The sequence below is a fragment of the Chrysochloris asiatica genome, unplaced genomic scaffold, assembly GCF_000296735.1.
Source record: "Chrysochloris asiatica unplaced genomic scaffold, ChrAsi1.0 scaffold00041, whole genome shotgun sequence".
Classification (NCBI taxonomy): Eukaryota; Metazoa; Chordata; class Mammalia; order Afrosoricida; family Chrysochloridae; genus Chrysochloris; species Chrysochloris asiatica.
This window is the reverse complement of record NW_006408559.1, coordinates 19,283,468-19,304,557: the sequence shown is the minus strand read 5'-3', so window position 1 is coordinate 19,304,557 and position 21,090 is coordinate 19,283,468. Positions and strand designations below refer to the sequence as shown.

Sequence of the window (21,090 nt, the reverse complement as noted above, 5' to 3'; positions counted from 1 at the left end):
TGGCAACAGTAGTGAGGTTGGCCCAGGATGGGGCAGTGTTTCATTCTACTGTGCAGAAGGTCACTATGGGTCAGTACTGACCCCATGGCACCTAACAACAAGAAGTCCTAGAAAAGATTTATTTCCTCCCCTCCCCCATTCCGTTTACATATCCCTGGGTGTGAATCAACAACCTATGTCTGGTGTAGCAATCTCATGCGTCCTTTATTCCTGAAGATGGACCATCTTGAGAATTTCTCACCCTAGGAAATCTCCGAGTTCAAGCGACTCGGTTTATTGCGATAGGTGCTTTCTTGCTGTAGTCTGGAACTGAACCCTTCATACCCCAAGGTATGCCTGTAATGCTGTCCATTCATAAAAGACAATTACTTTTTGAAGTGACAACAGCTATTGACCTTCTACTCTAAATGGTTTGAGGAAATAAGAGAGCAACAACAGAAAAAATCATTCTGCCTAATTTCCCCAATTTGGTATTTGTGTATACTGTAGAATAATCCATGCATCTGAATTAAGGCATTATAGAAAAGGATTAACTGTATCACGGACTGCCAGAACAGCAAGCGATTATGTGTAGGAAGAAATACAACCAGAATGCTCATGAGAAGCCAGGACAGTGAGACTTTGTCTCATACTTCAGGCATGTTGTCAGGAGGAATCAGTCCTTGGAGAAGGACATCATGCTTGGTAAAGTGGAGGGTCAGTGATAAAAAGGAAGACCCTCAATGAGACGGACTGACATAGTGGTAGCAACAGTGGACTCAAAGTTAACAACAATTGTGAGGATACCGTAGGATCGGGCAAAGTTTCGTTCTGTTGTGCATAGAGTCATTGTGGGTTGGAACCAACTCAACACCACCTAACAACAACAACAACAACAAACAGCATTAATTGGGGCACTGGTAGTGCTGTAGGGTGAGCACTAGACTGTGAGCCACAAAGTTTGTGGATGAAATCCATTAGCCACTCTGAGGGAGAAAGATGAAGTTTTCAGCTCCCATGAAGCTTACAGTCAGAATTGGAAGTGACTCGATGGCACTTAACAACAACATCTTAATCCCTACACTGCATGATCATGGATGGTCCTAGATTGAAATAGACTCAGCACATCACGATCCCTTTGAGCATCGCTCCTTCATTCTTTCACTCCTATCGTAGTTGGCTCAAATTCAAGCTTTTTTGCTCCCTGAGGGGCTGTGGGTTTCACAAAACCCAAGGACCACCCATACTTTCTGTAGGAGACTACCTGTCTCTGCTTCTTCTCATTGGAGCTGCTTGGATCTTCTAGTATCATGATGTTCCTTTGGAGACCATTCCATCCTCTTCAACACCCAGTAACACATTATGTTGTTAAATGCCATGACTCAGTTCCTATGCATAATGACCCTCTAGAGGGTTCCTGAGGAGCAGCTGGTGAGTTTGAACTGCGGACCTTGCATTTCAAGCCAACCTTGAGGTTGAGTGCTTATCATCGGGCACCACTATTCCTCGGTATATTTCTACATATTATCGAGTTCTTAACAGGAGTGTATCTCCTAGGCTTTTGCTTGGTGGTATGACTAATTTCTAGATTCATGTTCTTCTTACTATTTCCACTATTTGATTTGTTTCTAATGACTTTTATGAAACAGGGTTGAATGAAAAGTTCCATGCTTTGGCCATCTTTGCTGGTAGCTTCTGGTAACTTACCACCCTCTCATGTCATAAAGAGTTTAGCTAACCAATATTTTGAAGTTAAATCATTTCTGTCTCTTTCTTTTTCTGCACATCTCTGTTTTTCAGCAAGTTCTTTTGGCAGCTTAAAGACCTTTCCAACATTCTGGGCAGAGCTTTCCTTAACTACCTCTTCCTTCTGACTGCTCTCAATTTTTCCCATCCTTCTGGTCATTTTGAATCTCTCTGGTCTCTCTCTCTTCCCTGGTATCATTTTGTTTTTCATTTTCCCCTTCTCTTGCTTTCTTTCTCTTTTGTTTACTTTTCTACTATTTCTTTTTTTTGTTGTTTTAGTAACAGCTTTATTTACTGTATCTCTGTTTTCCCATCTTTGTCTTTGATTGTTCATTTCCTCCCCTGAGTTGGCTGTGGGTTGAGATTTAATATTACACTTCGGCGTCTCTTGTTTCTTTCTAAGGTGTCATCCTTTGAGATCCATACCATTGTTCCTTTGAAGCACAAGGCCTGTTTTAAGCTCCTGGCCTGAATCGCATTTCTTTACTCTCTATAAACTGCTGTCGACTTTGAAATCACCATTTACTAATGAATGCCATGACCTCAAAGTCTACAGTTCCTATCGTAGTTGTAAAGTATAATCGGTTATCCCCAGCCTTAATAACAAAGCAGAGTTCAGGGCTCTGGGGGGGAAATTGCAAGAAACTCCTAGTCCTTCCATCTTCCATTTCAGTGGAAACTATGTTTGCACATTAATAAAAGGAAAGAAATGCAATGGCTAGAGAGCATTCTTCTTCATACACGGTACACAGGGGTCAAAGCTTTCACACTTTTCTGAATGACTTTCTGAGTAACAAGGATGCCCTTGACTCCGAATTTTACAAATGGGAGCTCCTCAGTTGGGAAGCCATTTTGAATTCATTGCTGTGTGTGACTCTGGAAACCTTCCTCTTTGCTTACTCTCTCCCACTTTCCGGCTCAGATCCCCTTTACTTCCCCTCAGTAGCGCTACACAGACGTTGGCTGTATCTGTGGACTCTTTTAATAGACTAGAGAATACTTTGGAGTGTGAACTCAAATTGTATTTTTAAATGCAGCCATACATGTTGTTGTCAAGTCGGTTCTGACTCACAGTGACTCTGTGTAGGGTTTCCGAGGAGCGGCTGGTGAGCTTGAACCACTGACCTGTTGGTTCAAACCGACCTTGCAGTCCAGCGTATTAACCCACAGCGCCACACCATGACGCTACATGTTGTTGGCAGCTATCAAATCAGAACTTGACTCATAGTTACATCCTACACAATGCAATGAACAACGCCCAGTTCTGTGCCATTCCTATCATTGGTGGTTGTCAAATCATAGGGTTTGTACCGACTGATTTTTAGAAAGAGAGCGCCAGGCTTTTCATCCTAGTCTCCATTGGAAGCTTTGCTGAGACTTGTTTATTATCATATTAACATGTAAGCCGTCACTAGCAGATGAGATGTCGCTGTGTATCATCTTATTTAAGAAGCTTGTCAATCACAGGAATGTGAACTGCCTTACCCCCTCGTTTGTTGATCCTGGCGTAGCCCGGGGAGTAGCTGGTGGACATAATGGAAGAGCTTTTGAAGGCATCATGGGAAAGACCGGAAACAAGGGGCTCGTCACATTTTTCTGAAAAGAAGAGAAAGAAATCACTCAGTATGTTTGAGTCATGATTAGGAAGTGTTGAAAGAATTAGCGAACTTTTCAAATCAATGGTACAACATTTAGCAGATGCTTAGTATTTAGGCAACTCAACTCTGCCAATTACAACGAATCACAGAACCAGTGCCCAGCTCTTCTTTCTAAGAGTGGGGTCCGTAACCACATGCTTGATCCCAAAGGTGGAGAACCTTGAGTGAAAGGGAGGCTGTTGGTGGAAGCAGCTTTGCTCCTCAGTGTTTCCTGGGATCCTCAGTGTTCACGTGATCTGGGGACAGAGGATCACGGAGATTATAGGAATCTGACTCGTCCAAGGCTAAACAACTAGGAAATAGTTTGGCTAAGGAAGAACATAGAGTCACAGGCAACTTGCAAAGTCCTGGCCAGTGAGAAAACAACCTGCCCCATCTGACTCAGCCAACCCCGCAGGGAAGTGGTCTCTCCCACCTTCTTCCCACACTTTCCTCCTGTTTCTGAGCATGCTCTCAGTCTGTAGACAGTCCTGCTTCCCCAGCATCTACAGGAAGACAGGCCCAGGACTCCACTCTGGGAGACCACTTCCAGGCCTATGTCTTCATCTACAGGAATAGCTCATCCCCTGGGCAGTTCTACTGTCACATGGGGTCGCTGTAAGGTGAAAAATGATTCCATGGTACCCTGCTGAAGCAGCAGCAGCAGGGTGAAGCTGCAGACCTGGTCCAGCGGCCACGCCTCACTGCCCCCACACCAATGCTAGGACAGCAGCCAGGAGACACTTCATGCAGCTTGGGGCATGGTGTCTGCATCTGCCTACCACCTGATGTCTCTGATGCCTTGTTTCACCAGCTTCCTCAGCCCTGCTCCGGCCACCACAGCTCTTTCCTCCTTCAGTCTCCGCCAGCTCCTCCTGGCTCCTACTGCACACCCCACCCTGGGGACACTGCTCACCCGTCCCTCACTACTCCACCACCGAGAGCCCACTACACACTGGGCTTCCTCTGCAGCCTCATACACGGTGCACCCACCTTCACTCAGCTCATTGTCTAGTGACTTTCTCCCTCGAGGCCTGCAGCTCCAGGGGCATCTAGTGTTGGTGAGTTTGCTTAATGCGGACCCTCCAGGCTCCAGAACAGTACACATGACACTGTCTCTAACAACACCCGCAGAGGCACCATGACACGTAACAAGCACTGAGGTGTCAGATTCCATTCTACAAGAGCCATCTTACATCATCAGCACGGTTCTTACACATTCTCATCCTCTGCTGAATGTGACAGCGAGTCACGCTAGGTATTCTAGGATGACTTCCATCACAGATATGTGGAAAAACAAGACATTAGCAATGGAAGGAACAAACTAGTCTTGTAGAAAACTCACTTCCCTAGAATTAAGTCCCCAAAGATACTAGAGACATGAATTTGTATGCATCACGTCACCATTCAAGTGTGTACAATCCGGAAGTCTAAAGGAACAAATGCGTCCTCATGTTCCATTGCCAGAGTTCTGAATGTTCTTACACTGCCAGCTACTCTGGGGACATATGGCATGTGCCTAGGACAACGTCCTCAGAAAGTTTACGAAGAAGAATTCAAAGATGAACACACACTGAAACTTTCAGTCTACAGTGCTAGACTAAAGATGAGGGTCTCACAGGCATTTTCACAGCCAGAAATTCTTGGCTTCATATTGCCAGACTATAACGGGGTGCTAACTCGAATCCTGCATCTCACTGGAGTGTTACTTATCAAGTGTTCATCTGAGGCTCCCTGGTGTTGCACCGTGGGGTATGCACTGGACCAAGAGGTCAGTTTGAACTGCAAAGTTGATGGTTCAAACTTACCAGTCGCTCCTCATAAACCTTACATATATGGTCTCTATGAATTAGAACTGACTCAGTGGTATTTAGCAATACAGTGATCATCTTAAGCCAAAACTTAATTTTTTCTTTAATAGTAAAAACCAATCACCTCATTCAGAATAAGTGATTATCTATATAACATTGTAAAGAGAATCGGGAATGAGAAAATTCAGAGCAGTATTTTGCATTTTTTTCCTTAAGTGACTATACAGCTAGTGTCAGAATGTCAGCACTGGTGAGCATGCGTTCTACATTGACACACACGCAGTAGCCATTATGATGAAGAAAGACGGGTTATCGTTACCCTAGCTATTACAGAACTCTACGATGGCTAAAACAATTGTAGGGTTGTAATAACAAACACCCATTCGCAATGTTTGGAGAAAAAAAACCCACATCTCTCTCAGAGACGAACCTACTTCCTACATGGCCCTTCACAGGAACCCTGGTCTCACAGAACAAAGACTGTAGGTATTCACGTATTCATACCCCAGTAAGCACCAAGACTGAGTTAGGCCTGAAGAACTGAGGAAGGAAGACAGTTGGGTGGTGGGTTAACCATTCTAGAGAGGTGGGGCAGCAGAATGGATGTCAGGGCGGCCACTCAGTGTGCAGGAACTTGTTGGCTCAGTGGGTTAAGGTTGGTGCTTTCCCTGGGAGAAGCCTTGGAAACCCTCTGGGACAGTTCTCTCCGTCCTATGGGTCGGCACTGACTCCATGGCAGGGGATAAGTCTGGGTGTGGGAGCTGGGGCAGATGGCAGGCTGTATTGTCACACGGACTGCTCTGATGGACGGTCCACTCTGATTTCTCACTGTAATACTGGTAGCCTGTTTGTTGTTCTCTCACTTCTACTGTCACTGTCTTAGGGCGTTCGACACCAGGGAAGCAGGCAAACCCCGAGAGAAAGGCCGGGCAGCAAAGAGACTGAAGGAAAGCGCCAACCGTTGTAATCATCAGTACCGTGTGGTCCCTCACTAGGATGCCGCCCAACACCAGGGCCACGCGCCATGACAATGATGTGCTCTGTGTGCTTGTCCCTTCCCGGGAATCTTGGAAGGCAGCGAAGGGAGCAGATGGGCCTTGAGTTTTATGTTCACACAATGTCAGTCTAACAGGGAGGCAGCCTGGCACGAAGCAGCCTGCGTGGACTCTCGCTGGAACAGAAGACAGGACACGCTGGTGCCCTTTGTCCAGAGAGCAGGGCTGACAGTGGTGGTTCCCAGATAAGCAGTGGGCAGGGTCTGTGGGTCAGAGGGCCCCACAGCTACTAGCGTAGGGATCAGACCAGCTCTGATTACAAATAATGCCGGCAAGTTTCACGACACAGAATCCTCTGACACCATGCTGTTGTTGTTAAATGCTGTCAGCCAGTTCTGACTCATAGCAAGCCTGTATAGGGTTTCCAAGGAGGGACTGGTGCATTTGAACCATGGACCTTGTAGTTCAAACCAACCTTGCTGTCCAATGCTTTATCCCACAGCTCCACACCATGACTCCCCTAACACTATAGCTCTTCCCACCCACATCTGGAACACACGTTGGACCCACGGACCACAATGAAGAGCAACAAACAAGAGAGCCATCAGTGCTGCCTGGCCCACCATGCCAACAAAGTGTCCTCATAGATCAGCCAGAGCCACATGACAGAGTGAGTCCATCCAGAGAGATTTCTTGTTTCCACACGGAGGCCGCAGTCTCTGCTGAGGCTTTACAAGACCACCCTCAGAGGAGGTTGGGGAGCCCTCTACTAGCATCTCCCTGAGCCCCAATTTCTTCTAACTGCCTGCTTCAAGAGAGAAAGGTGGCGGGGAATCCCTTTGAAGTCCTCTTATCTCCTTGTCCGACCCCATCCAGATCTCCCAAGATTTCCTGTCCAGCTGCCACATGTCCTCAGCTGACTGCTCACTCCCATCCCAGCCATCAACAAAGGTGGACCCAGCCCAAGTTCACATCCACCTGTGTGCATCTGAGCCTCTGTTCACTGGTCCCACCTACATGCCCACCTATGAGTGCTGTGTTCCTCCTCCCAACCCCCACCGTCTCCCCACACTCGTATATCAACACATAAACCGCAGCCTAGCTTTCTAGAGAGCCCATACTCTGAATTATTTTGCTTCGAAGACAAGGGACCACGTAGACAAAGGAAATGTTGGTTCTTGTCTAGTCAAAGGGATGGCATCCAGATTAAAGCAGAAACAGTGATTCCTGGCAGAATCCCTCACTGGTCATGCCTTCAGCATGGCGTATCACACTCTGGCCAAGAGAAGATCCACACACACACACACACACACATTGGGCCAACATGAAGAGCCTTGATTGTTTCAACTCCTTTCCACCAAGAAAAAGGGAGGCAGGGAGAGAGATAAGGGAGGGAGAGAAAGAGGGCTGACGGAAAGAGGAGAGAAAGCAAGGAAGGTGGGAAAGAAGGAGTTGGGGAGGGATGAAGGAAGGAAGGAGACACACAGAACTAGCAGTGTCCTTGTCTCCATCACTGCACTGCTCATTCTCCCCACTCCCCATTTAGCTGGACAGCGGCTAACAACAGGGTTTTGTTGGGAGACCTGGAAACATCCATATTTGAAGCCTCTTTTGAGCACACGTTTTTCCAAAGAGTGCCATCTTTTTTCCCTCAGAACTAGACTAGCTTAAACTTTCAGTTTCGGAATCCTCAACACTCTCCAACCCTTTTACCTGTGACTTCCCTGGGAAGAGGGGCCCTCAAGTCCAGGCAGATGTCACATTGAGTGGACTTGGTTTTTGGCCTTCCCCACAGAATGGTTTTCAGGGGTCACTGAGTACAGTTGGATTGTCCATGAAGGTCTCATTTAAGGAAAAACCGAAGCAGATAGGATAACCTGAGTGGACATATTTGATCAGCACGTGGTGAAAATCAGCACGTGGAAGCGTAACTCTCCTGTTCACTGAACCTTTCCTGTTTCCTACCCAGTAGTGGGGTGTGGGCCAGTGTGCTGGACTGCAAAGTCTGAACTGCAAAATCAGTGACTCAAGGTCATCAGCCGTTCCTTGGAAACCCTATCCAGGGTGGCTGTGGGTCAGAACCAACTTGAAGGCATGTAATAACAACACCATCGAGTAGTGGTGTTTCCATTTAGATTTTGTTCCTTTTGGCACGCCCATACACTTTCCTCAGGGTCCCTAAACTGTAGCCCAACTGCCCCTCTCCCACTGTCACGTCTCTCACCTCAATCCAATACCACCCCCTCATCCTGAGCAGGTAAGCACAACCGTCCAGCTCCCTCCTTCGTTCACACCTCCAGAGGGCACCATCTGCCATCCAATCACAAGAGGACACCCATCCTAATGGGACTCCATCTTGGTTTTATGTTTCTCTTGTTTTAGGCAAATACCACTAGAACAATGCCTGCCAGTTGACCTGTATTCTCAGGGCTGAGAGCAGGCCAGAAGCCAAGGGAATTCATCAATGAATCACTGACAACAAGGAGTAACAGATGCATGTGAAAATGAGCGAGGAGGGTGTCCCAAGCTTGGCTAGAGATGCATCCACCTCTTGTGCTCAGTGTTTCCTGATGCGCTTCTGTTTTCCATTCTAAAATCTGCTTGCGCAGAGAGTTGGTCTCGTGTGCTGGTGTTCTGTGTGCATGGAACCTGCTCCCAGTATCCCACTGCTTGTCCATCCCTAGGATCTTCATTAGCACACAGGACTTGCATAGTAGGAACTCCTGAATGGCACAGGGAACCTATCCAAGTCACCAGTGCCTGCCCTCAGAGCTTTGACAAGACTTCACACTGACTCACTCATGGCTACCACAGGACAGAGCAGAGCTGCTCCACAGAGGTCCCGAGATTGTAACCCTGCCTGGAAGCAGACAGCTTCTTCTTTCTCCTGTGGAGTACTGGTGGCTTTGAACTGCCGACCTTGTGGTTAGCAGCCCAGTGCTTATCCTACAGTGTCACACCAGAACGCCTCACAGTCTCAAGTCTCTGCAAATGAGTTCTGTGAGAGTTGATTCTATTGACTGTCATGAGTTCACTTAGCTAACCTTTCCTTTCACTCTTCAAAAAAAGCTCAGACTTGGAAGTTTTTATCTCACCTCTTTGATTCCACACTGAGGAGAAAGCACCATGGGGGTATTTGTTGGTGTACTGTACTCCGTGAAGACCCCTGGATAAGAGGCATTACTTTCCTCTCCTCCCACTGAGCACCCCAACAATCCACTGTCGCTGAGTGGATTCCAACACACAGTGACCCTACAGGACACAGTGACCCTACAGCTGGGATGCTCTGTAGGATTTCCTAGTGTATATCATCTTCACAGAAAGGAGCCCTGGTAATGTTAGGCTACAAGGTCAGCAGTTCAAATCCACCAGCCACTCCACAGAAGAAAGATTAGGCTTTCTGCTCACATAAAGATTTACAGCCTCAGAAACCCTATACAGGTCATTGTGAGTCAGAACCGACTCCAAGGCACACAGCCACCACCACCACCTATGTTTCAGAAGTAGACTGCCACATCTGTATCCACAGGAGCAACTGCTGGTTTCAAACCACTGGCCTTTCAGACAGCAGCAGTTCAATGCTTAACCACTGCACTGTGGGGACCTCACCCTTCATATATCAGGAAAGAGTCTGCACGTAATCAGGAACGCAGCAGACAATAAGACATGAATTCAATGCTATTCTCTTTTAAAATCAGATTGAAAAAAAGTTCATGTTCCTTTTTGAAGGTTCAAGTAGATGTGTTCAGAATCCAAACCTCCCCAAAAGGAAAAGAAACTGAAAGCAGTGTGGTTGGAGGGTCAGTCACGTCGCCAAGAATCATGGTTGTGCATCAAGTTGGAACTCGTGTGCTCAACATGTACCCAGGGTGGCCAGGCAGAGATTGTAGTTCAAACTCCGCTGGACATTTACCAGCTGCGCCGAGTTTCTGACAGATGGTGAACCAGACGAATCCATTTCAAATGATCTCCTGCACTATGAGACCGCAGAGAAGAAATACAGTTCTGAGAGTCCTTTTTTTTTTTTTTTTCCAGTATAAGTTAAGATTTTGTCTCTTCTCTGTTGATCTCATTTCTCAGAAGGGGAAGGGAAAAAAGCAGCAACACAAAATAATAGAAATCAATTTTGTACCTTTTGGGTCATCTAGAAAAGTAGTCTAAAATTGTATTTATAGTACTTAATACAAGAAACGGAAGTGCTATTGAAAACCAGAAGCAACAGCCTACAGCCAGGTGGGGGTTCTGATCTTTGACGGAGTGGTGCGGGTCGGTGGGTCTCTTTGTGGTTCTTAACTCAGGCTCTGCCTCCTCTGAAAAAGGCAGAGCTAAAGAGGCTGGTAATAAATGAGGCATTTGAAGACCCCTAGGTTCAATAGCCACATGCCTGGATGGACACACAGTCTCATGAAGCTTCCATCTGCGTCTTCCCATGAATGGGCCTCTGGGTGGTGAGTTGCTGGTCCCCTAGTGAATGTTTTGTTTCTTCACTCTCTCATTTCATTAATTGGTTAACTCAAAGATGATGTTTCACGCAGCATGCAATGACCCCATTGATGGGGAAGTCTATTTCCCAGAGCCATTAGCCCCGACACCTTCAAACAATTGGCTGAAGGACTGCAGGTCCACCTCCACAGGGTGCCGTCTTAGGTCACTTCCCATCAGACTCCCATGAAATACGCACCCAGCGCACACCAAGCACGAGGTGGCCTTGGAAAGTAATGGTGCGCAACATGAGCCATTAGCTGACAGAGACTTGCAGTGTGCTAACAACTGCATTTAGAATGTGACCCCACTTTGATCAACTATCTATTTATTACTTCTGTGAGCTGCCACTAAGTGGGCTCCCCCTCACGGAGACCCCATCAGCCCTGGTACAGGGGAACAAAACACTGCCTCTCCTCACAATCACTGTGGAGCACGCCACTGTGACCCACGGGGATCTCACTGTGGATGTTTGGAAGGAGCCCACCAGGCCTTTCTTCTTAGCTCCAGCGTAGTCTGGAAGCCCCACTGGAGGCTGCTTGTGATCTTAGCAAAGCATGAGCTTCCACTGTCAGAGAGATGTGAGCTGTGTGTGTAGTGTGGTGACTGGGAATCAAACCCAGGCCTCCCACATGGAGAGTGAGGCCTCGATCTCTAAGCCGCGCACGCTCCCTCCATGTGAACAAACCCATCATGCCCGGAATGCTAAAAATGCTGTTGCACCACATACAGAGTCCCTGCTGGCTCATTTTCCTGTTTTCAGGACATTCTGTCTTTATTTCATAATCATCCATTCCTTCCTTCCTTCACTCGCTCACTGTCACTGAACGGGCACTGCTGGGGGACACAGCCCCCAGTGCACAAGTGTTCATGGTGACCCTCTATGAGGAGGAGAGCTGGGGGGGGGGCACCTATCCTGGCTTAGGTGGGGAGATCCGGAGAGGACTGCTAATAAGGACCTTCTTGGAAAGGAGGCACAGGCCTGTGTCCCACCTGATGAACGTGGGAGGGGGCGGCAGGCAGAAGGAAGACAGGACAGAAGGTCTAGGGGCGGGCACAAGGCTGGCGGGTTTGAGTGCCCCACAATTAACCTCATCTTCAACAAGTATTTATATTAAATTACCACTGGTAATGGTGTACTGTGGAGTCAGTTCCCACTCATACTGATCCTGCACAGGGTTTCCGAGGCTGTAAATCTTTACAGGAGTAGAAAGCCTCATCTTTCTCCAGCGGAACAGCAGGTAGCTTTGAACTGCTGACCTTGAGGTTAGTAGCCTGACTTGTCACCACTATGCTACCAGAGCTCCTTAAAATACCACTAGTTTGACTTAATTTCTATTCAAGCAGTGCCTGCTAATTTACCCATTCCCTTCCTGATTCTGTGTGGATGTTCTGAACAGGCTACCTTCTGAAGTGACATCCTACAAAGTATTCTCCTTTCACAAAGTCTCTGAAGTATCAGATTTGGTTATTTCTGTCTTTGCTTTCAAGGACACAGAGAGTCTACTCTTGGATCAAATCCAGACACAGCGTATGCCCTCCTTCAAGGGGCCAAGCTCTGGCAGGAGAATGCTGCACCAGAGCAGCCAAGACAATGGAGATGTTCGCTGAAGAGGCTGGGGAAAGAGAGGAGGTGGCAAGGGATCTGGCAGGTTGGAATCTTTAATGTTTTAACAGGAATGCAACCATTTTTACTACATAGAAGATAGTATAGAGAAGCATTTTAGGCAATAAGACCAATATTGCAAAAAAAGGCATAAAATTTGGAAATGTATAGCATCTTTGAGAAGGAAGGAGAAACAAAGTTTAAAAAACAACAACAAAAATGTTCTTGTCTTGTTCGAAAGTGTTCTTCTCTCATTGTTCTGTTGGGTAACTTACCATATCTGAAACAAAAAGCCAGGTGGAAAGACTTTACTTAACTCTCCTGTCCCCTAAACTAAATGTGGTCTCCCCCGACCCTTCCCATAAAGCCATGAGTTCTCCTTTCTAGCATTCAAGGCAAATGTGTGCTCATTTGCTCATCCATCTACACGATGAGTTGGTCACTGCACCAGGGTGGAGCCCAGCATGGCTTCTCTGTTTCTGTGTTCCCGGAAGAGGAGACAATGACTGGTACCTATAAGACAGGAGCCATGGATGGGGAAAAACATGTGGATAACTGAACACAGGCAGCTGGTCTGCAGAGGGAGGTGCATGGCAGGATCACAGAGATCCAGATCTGGGAGGAAAACAGGGGCAGCACTGTGAGTCAGAGGTTTACTCCTACTGCTGGCCAATGAGCATCAACTCTAGACTTCCGGTTCCATCTCTGAAGCCCCGCCTGCAGCTTCAACCCTAAACTTCCAGCTCCATCTCTGAAGCCCTGCCTACAGCTTGAGACGTGGTAGATCTCAGTTTTCCAGATCCGAGGGTTTCAATGGTCAGGCAAGGAGGAAACGGAGAAGACAAGGAGAGGGACATGGTGTGGAGTGGTGTCCCGTGTTCCCGGCGAGAAGAGCCCTCCACAGGGCTTTCCGTGGCTGCTTTGCCAGAAGCACACCACCCGGATTTCTTCCAAGATACCTCTGGGGGGGTGGGACTCAGAGTCTCATTTGTGGTACCCAGGGATCACGTGATGACTGAAGGGTCACCAAAAAAGGAGCTTTGATGAAAATGCTAAATGAGGAGAGAGGCAGGCAGAAAGGACTGAGACTAAGTATTGGGCTGACCCTTGTAGAGAATTCGGAATTTCTCATCTTATGGAACAGGGGACTCTGAAAGGTGTCAGAACAGAACAATCAGGAAATAAAAGTGCAGGCAACGTTTATAAAATATAAATGCGCTGCTGTTTAAGCCTCCCTTGGCAGAGAGATTCCCAGAGGATGGAAGCCAGATGGAAGAAGAATGCACCTATCAAGAAAGCAATGCAATCCGAAATAAGCAGGAACTGAAGACTGGGTCCCAATCCACGGAACCCTCCACAGCTGACGCTTTCACCGCTACACGAGTGGGAGGCATTGCAGGTTTTACATTTTGAAATAAGAAAGCGCCTTAGCCGTGAGAAATAAATGAGACGCATATAGTCATATATATTCGGAGCGTGGCTGGGGAGAGACCAGTTACAGCGACAGGAAAACAGTTCATCATAGGTTGTTTTCCTAACACCTGCACCGTGACAGGGCTTACTTCTAATTTCTATTCACATGTCTACTCTTTTGCAGTTCAAACTCACCTTGTAGTCTAGTGTTCACATGGCAGTGCCACACCAGAACTGTTCTTACATAGTTGTTGTTGTTGTCAGGTGCCATTGAGTTGGTAGCGACCCATAGCGAACTTATGCACAGCAGAACGTAACACTGCCCAATCCTGGGCCAACCTCACTACTGTTGCCACACTTGAGTCCATCAATGCTGCCACTTGGCCAATCCATCTCATTGGGGGTCTTCCTCTTTTTCTCTGACCCTCCACCTTACCAAACATGATATCCTTCTCCAGCGACTGGTCCCTCCTGATAATATGTCCAAAGTATGAGAGACAAAGTTTGGCCATCCTGGATTCCAAGGAGCACTCTGGCTGCACTTCTTCCAATATTCTTACATTAGACCCCTATAATTTCAAACCACTACCTATTGGGCTGTGAACCTCAAGGTCAACAGTTCGAAACTACCAGCTGTTTTGTGGGAGAAAATGAGGCTTTCTGCTCCTGTATAGATTTACAGCCTCTGAAACCCTATGCAGGGTGGCTATGAGTGGGAACCAACTCTATGGCACATAACCACCACCACCACCACGTCACACTACAGTGGCCTGTGTGTTGTTGCGAGGCTAAATGCTATGTACCACTAAGATTTCAAACATCATCGAGTGACTCTTGGTGGACAGGTTTCAGTGGAGACTAAGACGAACTAGGAAGAAGGGATTGAAGAGCTGTTTTTGAAAGCAGCCAATGGAAACCCAATGGATGGCAAGAAAATATCATTCATCTCTGCTGGACAACAAGCCCCTGGGTTGGCAGGGACTTAAAAAAGGCACAGTATCTGTAACAAAGAACCCAAGTGAACCAGCCACAGCAAAGATGGCGCTGAGCCAGGCAATATTTGGTTGTGCTGTTACCTGGCTCATCATGAGGCCAACTCACCAGATGGCAACCAACAACATCATCAAGGTATTTTCCAATATGCTGAGAAGCATGGACGATGGCAGAAAACAGAGTAGAAAGTAGATTTAGAGGTCGGAGAGCTGGGGTTACAGTCCCATTCTGCTGTTAGGTCATGTGCCAATGTTGTTTCAATCTAATTTAATAAGCAAAGCAGAATTAACCATTTACTGTGCACACTTCCACCATGGATTCATGTTACAAGTCATGATTGCTGTTGCTGTTAAATGCCTTGGAGTAGGTTCTGATTCACTGCAACTCTGTATACGGTTTCCAAGGAGCAGCTGGTGGGTTTGAACTGCTGACCTTGTAGTTAGCAGTGCAATGCTTCTCCTACAGCACCACACCAGGAGTCCATGGGTCATGATGGTTGTTTCTTGTTGTTGTTGTTGTCAAGTGCCGTTGAGTCAATTCCGACCCATAGCGACCCTGTATAGGGTTTCCAAGGAGCAGCTGGTGAACTTGAACCGCTGCCCTTGTAGTTCAAATGGCATTGCGGTCTGGCACATTAACCCACAGTGGCACACCAGGACTCCAAAGTTCTGTCAAATTGATTCCAACACATAGCAACCGTGTACAGAGTTTCCAAGAAGCAAGCAGTGAGTTTGAACTGCTGACTTTGTGGTTTGTAGTCCGGTAAGATGCTCTGGTAGCGTAGTGGTTACGAATGGGGCTGCAAACCTCAAGGTCAGCAGTTTGGAAACTACCAGCTGCTCTGTGGGAAAAAGATGAAGCTTTCTGCTCCCGTAAAGATTTACAGCTTCGGAAACCCTGTACAGGGTCGCTATGAGTCAAAATCGACTCCACGACACATCACAACAACTACTAATCTGACAATGCCACACCAGGACACCATAGGTCATGATTAGATAAATAGAAAATGCAAACACATTTCTTGTAAGAGCTGAACATTTTTTCATTATTTTTACGTGCTTTCACATTAAGGAGGGACTGGCTGGTGGTGCAGTGGGTTAAGTGATTGGCTGCTAAATACAAGGTTGACAGTTCAGACCCAGCAGCTGCTCCACAAAAGAAAATGTGACATTTTGCTCCTTAAAGACTGAGTCTCGGAAACCCTAGAGGGTCTTTATGAGTCAGAATTACCTCGACAGCAGTGAGTTTGTGTTTTTTTCATATTAAGCATTGGAGTATAAACGAAACTCCTTTTACTTGTTCTGGTTTCATTTTTAACTGAAAATCCATTTACATTCTAGAGTTTCAAACTGATGTTGAACTTTAAAACTGTGCCCTTCAACCGGGGAAACCTATAAGCTCCCTCCAGCTGTCAACTGTCCATTCAGACACATATTCATGTTTTTAGAACCAGATATCTGAATAGACTCCATTTTGGGAAATGTTCTTCCACACAGTCCAGACAGCCTGCCATGTTGAGATCCCACCGAGCTCGAGTTCTTTCAAGTAACTGCAGGGCTCTTGTGGCAGAGTTTCTGACCGGTGTGTCGGCCCCCACAAGATCACCACATCCTTTGTTCCCGGTTCTGCCCCTCTGTACCGCTGGCTAACCCAGGAAGTCCTGAATGACGTTTTTGTTCTCCATCCATCCTTTGTCATCACGTCTCTCATAGTTGCTAACACGAGACTATGCATGTGTGCTGATTGGCACCATTTGCAACATATTATGACCTTGCACTTGATCCGTTCTTACCCTAGGGCGCTGCTGTGATTTGCAAAGCGCAGTATGAGCTTTGGTTGTGTTTCATAACAGAGTCTCACCCCTTTTCTGATTTGGGCTTTAGAATCTCTTCAAATGTCACTCAACACCAATATCCACCTCCGTCTTGGCAGCCTGCTAGGACTGGGGATGTGGAACCTATTTGTCCTGGATTTAAAAGTGCATCTATTTTCACACGTACTCGTTCAGAATATAATTCCACATATACTGCACACCTCCGCTTGTGTGTCTGATTCGTTTCTGAGTATCATTCGCAACCAAGCTCCCAGCACTACAGCGGTGGCAGATAGATGCTTGTTGAATGTTTAAACATATCTGTGTCTTACTCTTTCCAAAGATGGGGGCTCTAGGCCTCTATAGGCCCAACTCCACCAGACAGGTCCAGCGAGCACAAACCTAGGACTGCCCCGTGCATCACAGTGCGGGGGATGCTGCCACCAGAAATACCACCAGGGCTGTATTAGGGGCCCTGCAGTCTATCAAAGGAGTCCTGGTGATGCCCTGTATTAGTGCATGAATACTAGCCACAGGCCAGCAGTTCAAACTCAGTAGTTGCTCCTTGGGAGAAAGATGAGACTGACTATTCCCATAAAGATTTAGTCTCAGAAACTCGATGGGGCAGTTCAACACTGTCCTTTAGGAGCCGCTATAGATTGACCCATGGTCACATGTGTGTGTGGAGCTCTTCTATAGGGGTCCTGGTGGTACAAACATTAGTCTGAGCTGCTCACCAATAGTCTGGTGGTTTGAACCCACTCAGAGGTATCTCCGAAGAAAGACCTGGAGAGCTACTTTTAAACTATCAGGCACGGAACACTCTATGGATCACAGTTCTCCTCTGACATACATGGGGACACCATGAGTCAGAGCCCACCTGCTGGCAGCTTTTTCTTAGTTTTTTTTCATTAAATTAAGCATGAAACCCACATATAAAAGGTTAAAAAGGAGCTTGAAAAGTGTGAAGTAGCCTTTGCTCAAGGAATTGTTGTTGTGAAGTGCCATAAAATCGGTTCAGACTCATGTTGTTATTAAGTGCTGTTGAGACGATTCCAACTCATAGCAACCCTGTATATGGTTTCCAAGAGCAGCTGGTGGGTTTGAACCGCCGACCCTGCTGTTCAACCTATCATTTTGGTCTAATGCTGATCCTACAGCCTCACACCACGACTCCTAGTAAGCCTATATTGGGTTTCCAAGGAGCAGCTGGGGGTTTTGAATTGCTGACCTGCGGTTATTTAGTACTCCAGTGTTTACCCTACAGCGTCACACACCAGGATCAGCTGATGATGCGGTAGATTAAGTGTTACAGTGCTAACTGAAAGGTTAGCAGTTTAAATCCACCAGCTGCTCTATAGGAGAAAGATGAGGAGGTCTGCTTCCACAACACGGTAGGGCCTTGGGACCCCAATAGGGAATCCAGAGACTCACTGTGAGTCGGCATCTAGTCCAGGCCGGTGGCTGTGGTTTGGTTTTGCAGCATTTCTGTGTGTGTGTATGTGTTTGTATGTGTGCTTATGATGACGGTAATTTTTATGGAAGAAAAGTGGAAATAATTTTGAGAATATGGTGTGTGGTTTCCTGAAAATTGTTCCTCTTAGTAATGGATCACCTAAAAAAGTATTTCTTTCCACCCAAACCTACAGGGGCTGGAGCCACAACCTCCCTTTCCTAAGCCCTGACCAGGTCTGCTCATTTTTTACCTGAGATTCTGACAAGACCACAGAGACGCTATGTGGCTCAACCCCTGGAGATGCCATGGTCAGGGTCATTGGGAATGTGTTAGCCATCCAGACCCTGTATAAAGACAGGTAACAGCCCGGATTGCTTTCTTGCTCTTCGGGGGGAAACTGTGCGATGTGTGTGCAAGTTCAATGCCAGCCAGCTAGCATGCCTATCTGTTCCTATGTCCACAGACAGCAGCAAATCCTGCAGGGAGAAACAAACTGGCCTTCTGGTTTCTCCTGAAGCTCACATAAAGCACACTGCCACCAAGTCAACTGGGAATCAACTTCCTCTTCTATGTATCTTTCATTATCATTCATTTATTTACTCCAGGATTATCTACACATGTTTGTACACCAATTTCAGAGGAGCAGCGTTTCATTCATTTTCGTTAAGAATTTGATAGGGACTGAAATGAAAATGTCTTTGAGAGAAACACCATTGAGATGTGGGAGCAGATCCCAAGAATAGAGGTTTTGATTCAACTTTTCCTGGGTAATTGGGGGTAGGAGAAGACAAAGTTAAAATTGCAAAAGGAGGCATTAAGCTACATGGAGAACAATGTTGGGGGTTCCTGGGAAGAACCCTGGTGGTGCTGTGGGTTAAGCACTGCACTGCAAGGCTGGTGGTTCAAACCTACAAGATGCCGTGCAGGAGAAAGATGAGGCTGTCTAATCCCATACAGATCTGCAGTCTAGGAAACCCAGCGCTCTTTTCTGCCGCATGGGGCTGCTCTGAGTCAGAATAGATTTGATGGAAGTGTGGCTGGTTGGTTTTTTGTGGGGCAAGGGAATCAGCATCACTACCTCACTGGCCACCTGGGCCTGAATCTGTGTGTAAGAACCAAGAACGCATGTGTGTCTCTCAGAGAAACGTGTAGATTAATTTTCACAAATTCCAATATCAGTGGTATTAGCACGACATCTGAGAACTAGAGAAGATGCAGACGTTTCCAACAGATGGGAGACGGAGTGCAGAGACGTACTGTGGAAAAGATGGAGACCACACATGGTCAAGGTGCGCGGGTCTGCAGTGACTCTGAGGAGAACAGAAGACGAGCTCCATCAGTACCGGTCTGTCCAAACCCCACGCCGGCTACCTAGAGCTACTCAGGGTTTCTACACATGTTGGCACACCAATTCCAGAGGTGCAAAGTTTCATTCATTTTCATTAAGAATTTGATAAGGACTGAAATGACAATGTCTTTTCATGCAGTGACTCTGCAGCACCGAGTAGGTCTAACGGCTCCTTTGGGTTTCCGAGACTGTGGGCCTTAATGGGTGGGGCCCACCAACCTCGCCTTTTCCTCTCAGTGTTCCAGGTGGGTTTGAACCACGGGCCTTTGGGTTAGCAGTCCAGTGCCTAACTCACCGTGCCACCAGGGCACCTTGGCAATGGACAGAGGCTAAAACTCAACATGATCTCTCTCTGTGCTCTTCGGTTTTCCTAAGTGGTATACACCTGGGTCCTTGGTTATTGAGTCAGTTCTGACTCAGAGCAACCCTGTATAGGGTTTCCAAGGAGTGGCTGGTGAGTTTGAACCACTGTCCAGTCGCCCCAGCCTCCACACGGGATCTAGAACGTTGAAAGCTGGGCCATTCCAAATTTGTTGGACGCAATGGATTTTCTTACTGACCTGGCCTCTCACTGTCACCTGATGCTTTTATACACTGACATGGAAATTCTCTACCTCTAGGGGCATGAGGTTGGTGGTTCAAATCCACCCAGCAGCTCAGCAGAATAAAGGCCTGGCAACCTGGCCCTGTAAAGATGAAAGTCTAGGGAACTAAATCTATGGGGCACTTTCACTCCATCACAGGGGTTGCTGTGAGTCAGAACCAAGATGACCGTACCCAGCAACAACAACACTAGTGGGTATGGGTTTCAACCCATCCTGAGTGAAGGTGTGAAGCAGTCAGAGTCTGTAAGTGACACGAATCAATACCCTTCCAGTAACCTAAAAGAGCCATTATTAGCTCAGTAACCCACAGTCCTGGGGTGGCGCTGTGGGTTAATGCGCTGGATAACAAAGTTGGTTTGGACAACGTCATTGGTTCAAGTTCATCAGCTGCTCCTCAGAAACCCTATACAGGGTCGCTATGAGCCGGAACTGACTCAAAGGCATTTAACATCCACAACAAAAGAGCCAAAGTGAGTTGGATAATGGAACAGGTGACGCAGGTGAAGACCAGGTGATTTTTATATATCCCTCCAAAGAGAGTGAAGCAGTTGTGAGCTGGGGAATTGTACAAACCAACAGACACAGCTGGACATGAGACAAGGCTTTACTAAAAGGAACCTTGTTGCGTTGCAGAGGGTGGGCGCCCGAGTACTTTGGGTGAAAGGCAGCAGACGTGCATAGACCCCCCTGACCTGGACAGAAGACTGTGGCAGAGTTTGGTCAGAGCCCTGGACAACAATGTGTGCATGTGTGGAAAGGGGAGGACCTCAGGCCACAGAGGGACAAGAGGGCTGGACTCCAGGGCACCTGGTCACTGCCATCTCCCTACAGCCTGGGAGTGCTACCGACACTCTGAGCTCGTATGGAGACTGGACAAATGGAAGAGTCAGAAGCTACTTTCATGCTGGAAGCATAAATGCTGACCCACTTAGACCTTGAAAAAAATCCTTAGTGTAATTCCGTCAAAAGCTTTTCCTGATTATTAGAGGACAGAGCCTTACAACGGTCCCCAAATCAGCGAGAGTGTGTGTGATGTGTGTGCATGGTGTGTGTGTGTGTGTGTGTGTGTGTGTGTGTGTGAGTGTGAGTCCAATTTCCATTCCAATTTAATGCAACAATACGTAGGTAACTTACATTGCATTCTTTATAAGAAACGTGTCATTATTTCTTATAATACTATTAGGATGTCATAAAGGTAAGAAGATG

General features: G+C 46.9%; 1 protein-coding gene across 1 annotated transcript in view; it reads right to left on the bottom strand.

The window, feature by feature from the left end:
* CNTNAP2 (contactin associated protein-like 2) overlaps window positions 1-11,522 on the bottom strand; it is a 1,478,157-nt gene extending 1,466,635 nt beyond the window's left edge. The window contains exons 1-3 of the mRNA XM_006861289.1: window positions 11,469-11,522; window positions 4,008-4,083; window positions 3,211-3,321 (exon numbers count right to left, since the gene is read on the bottom strand). Coding sequence (XP_006861351.1) covers window positions 3,211-3,321; window positions 4,008-4,083; window positions 11,469-11,522 — 241 coding nt within the window. The remainder of the gene's footprint in view (window positions 1-3,210; window positions 3,322-4,007; window positions 4,084-11,468) is intronic.
* Between the last annotated feature and the right edge of the window lie 9,568 nt (window positions 11,523-21,090).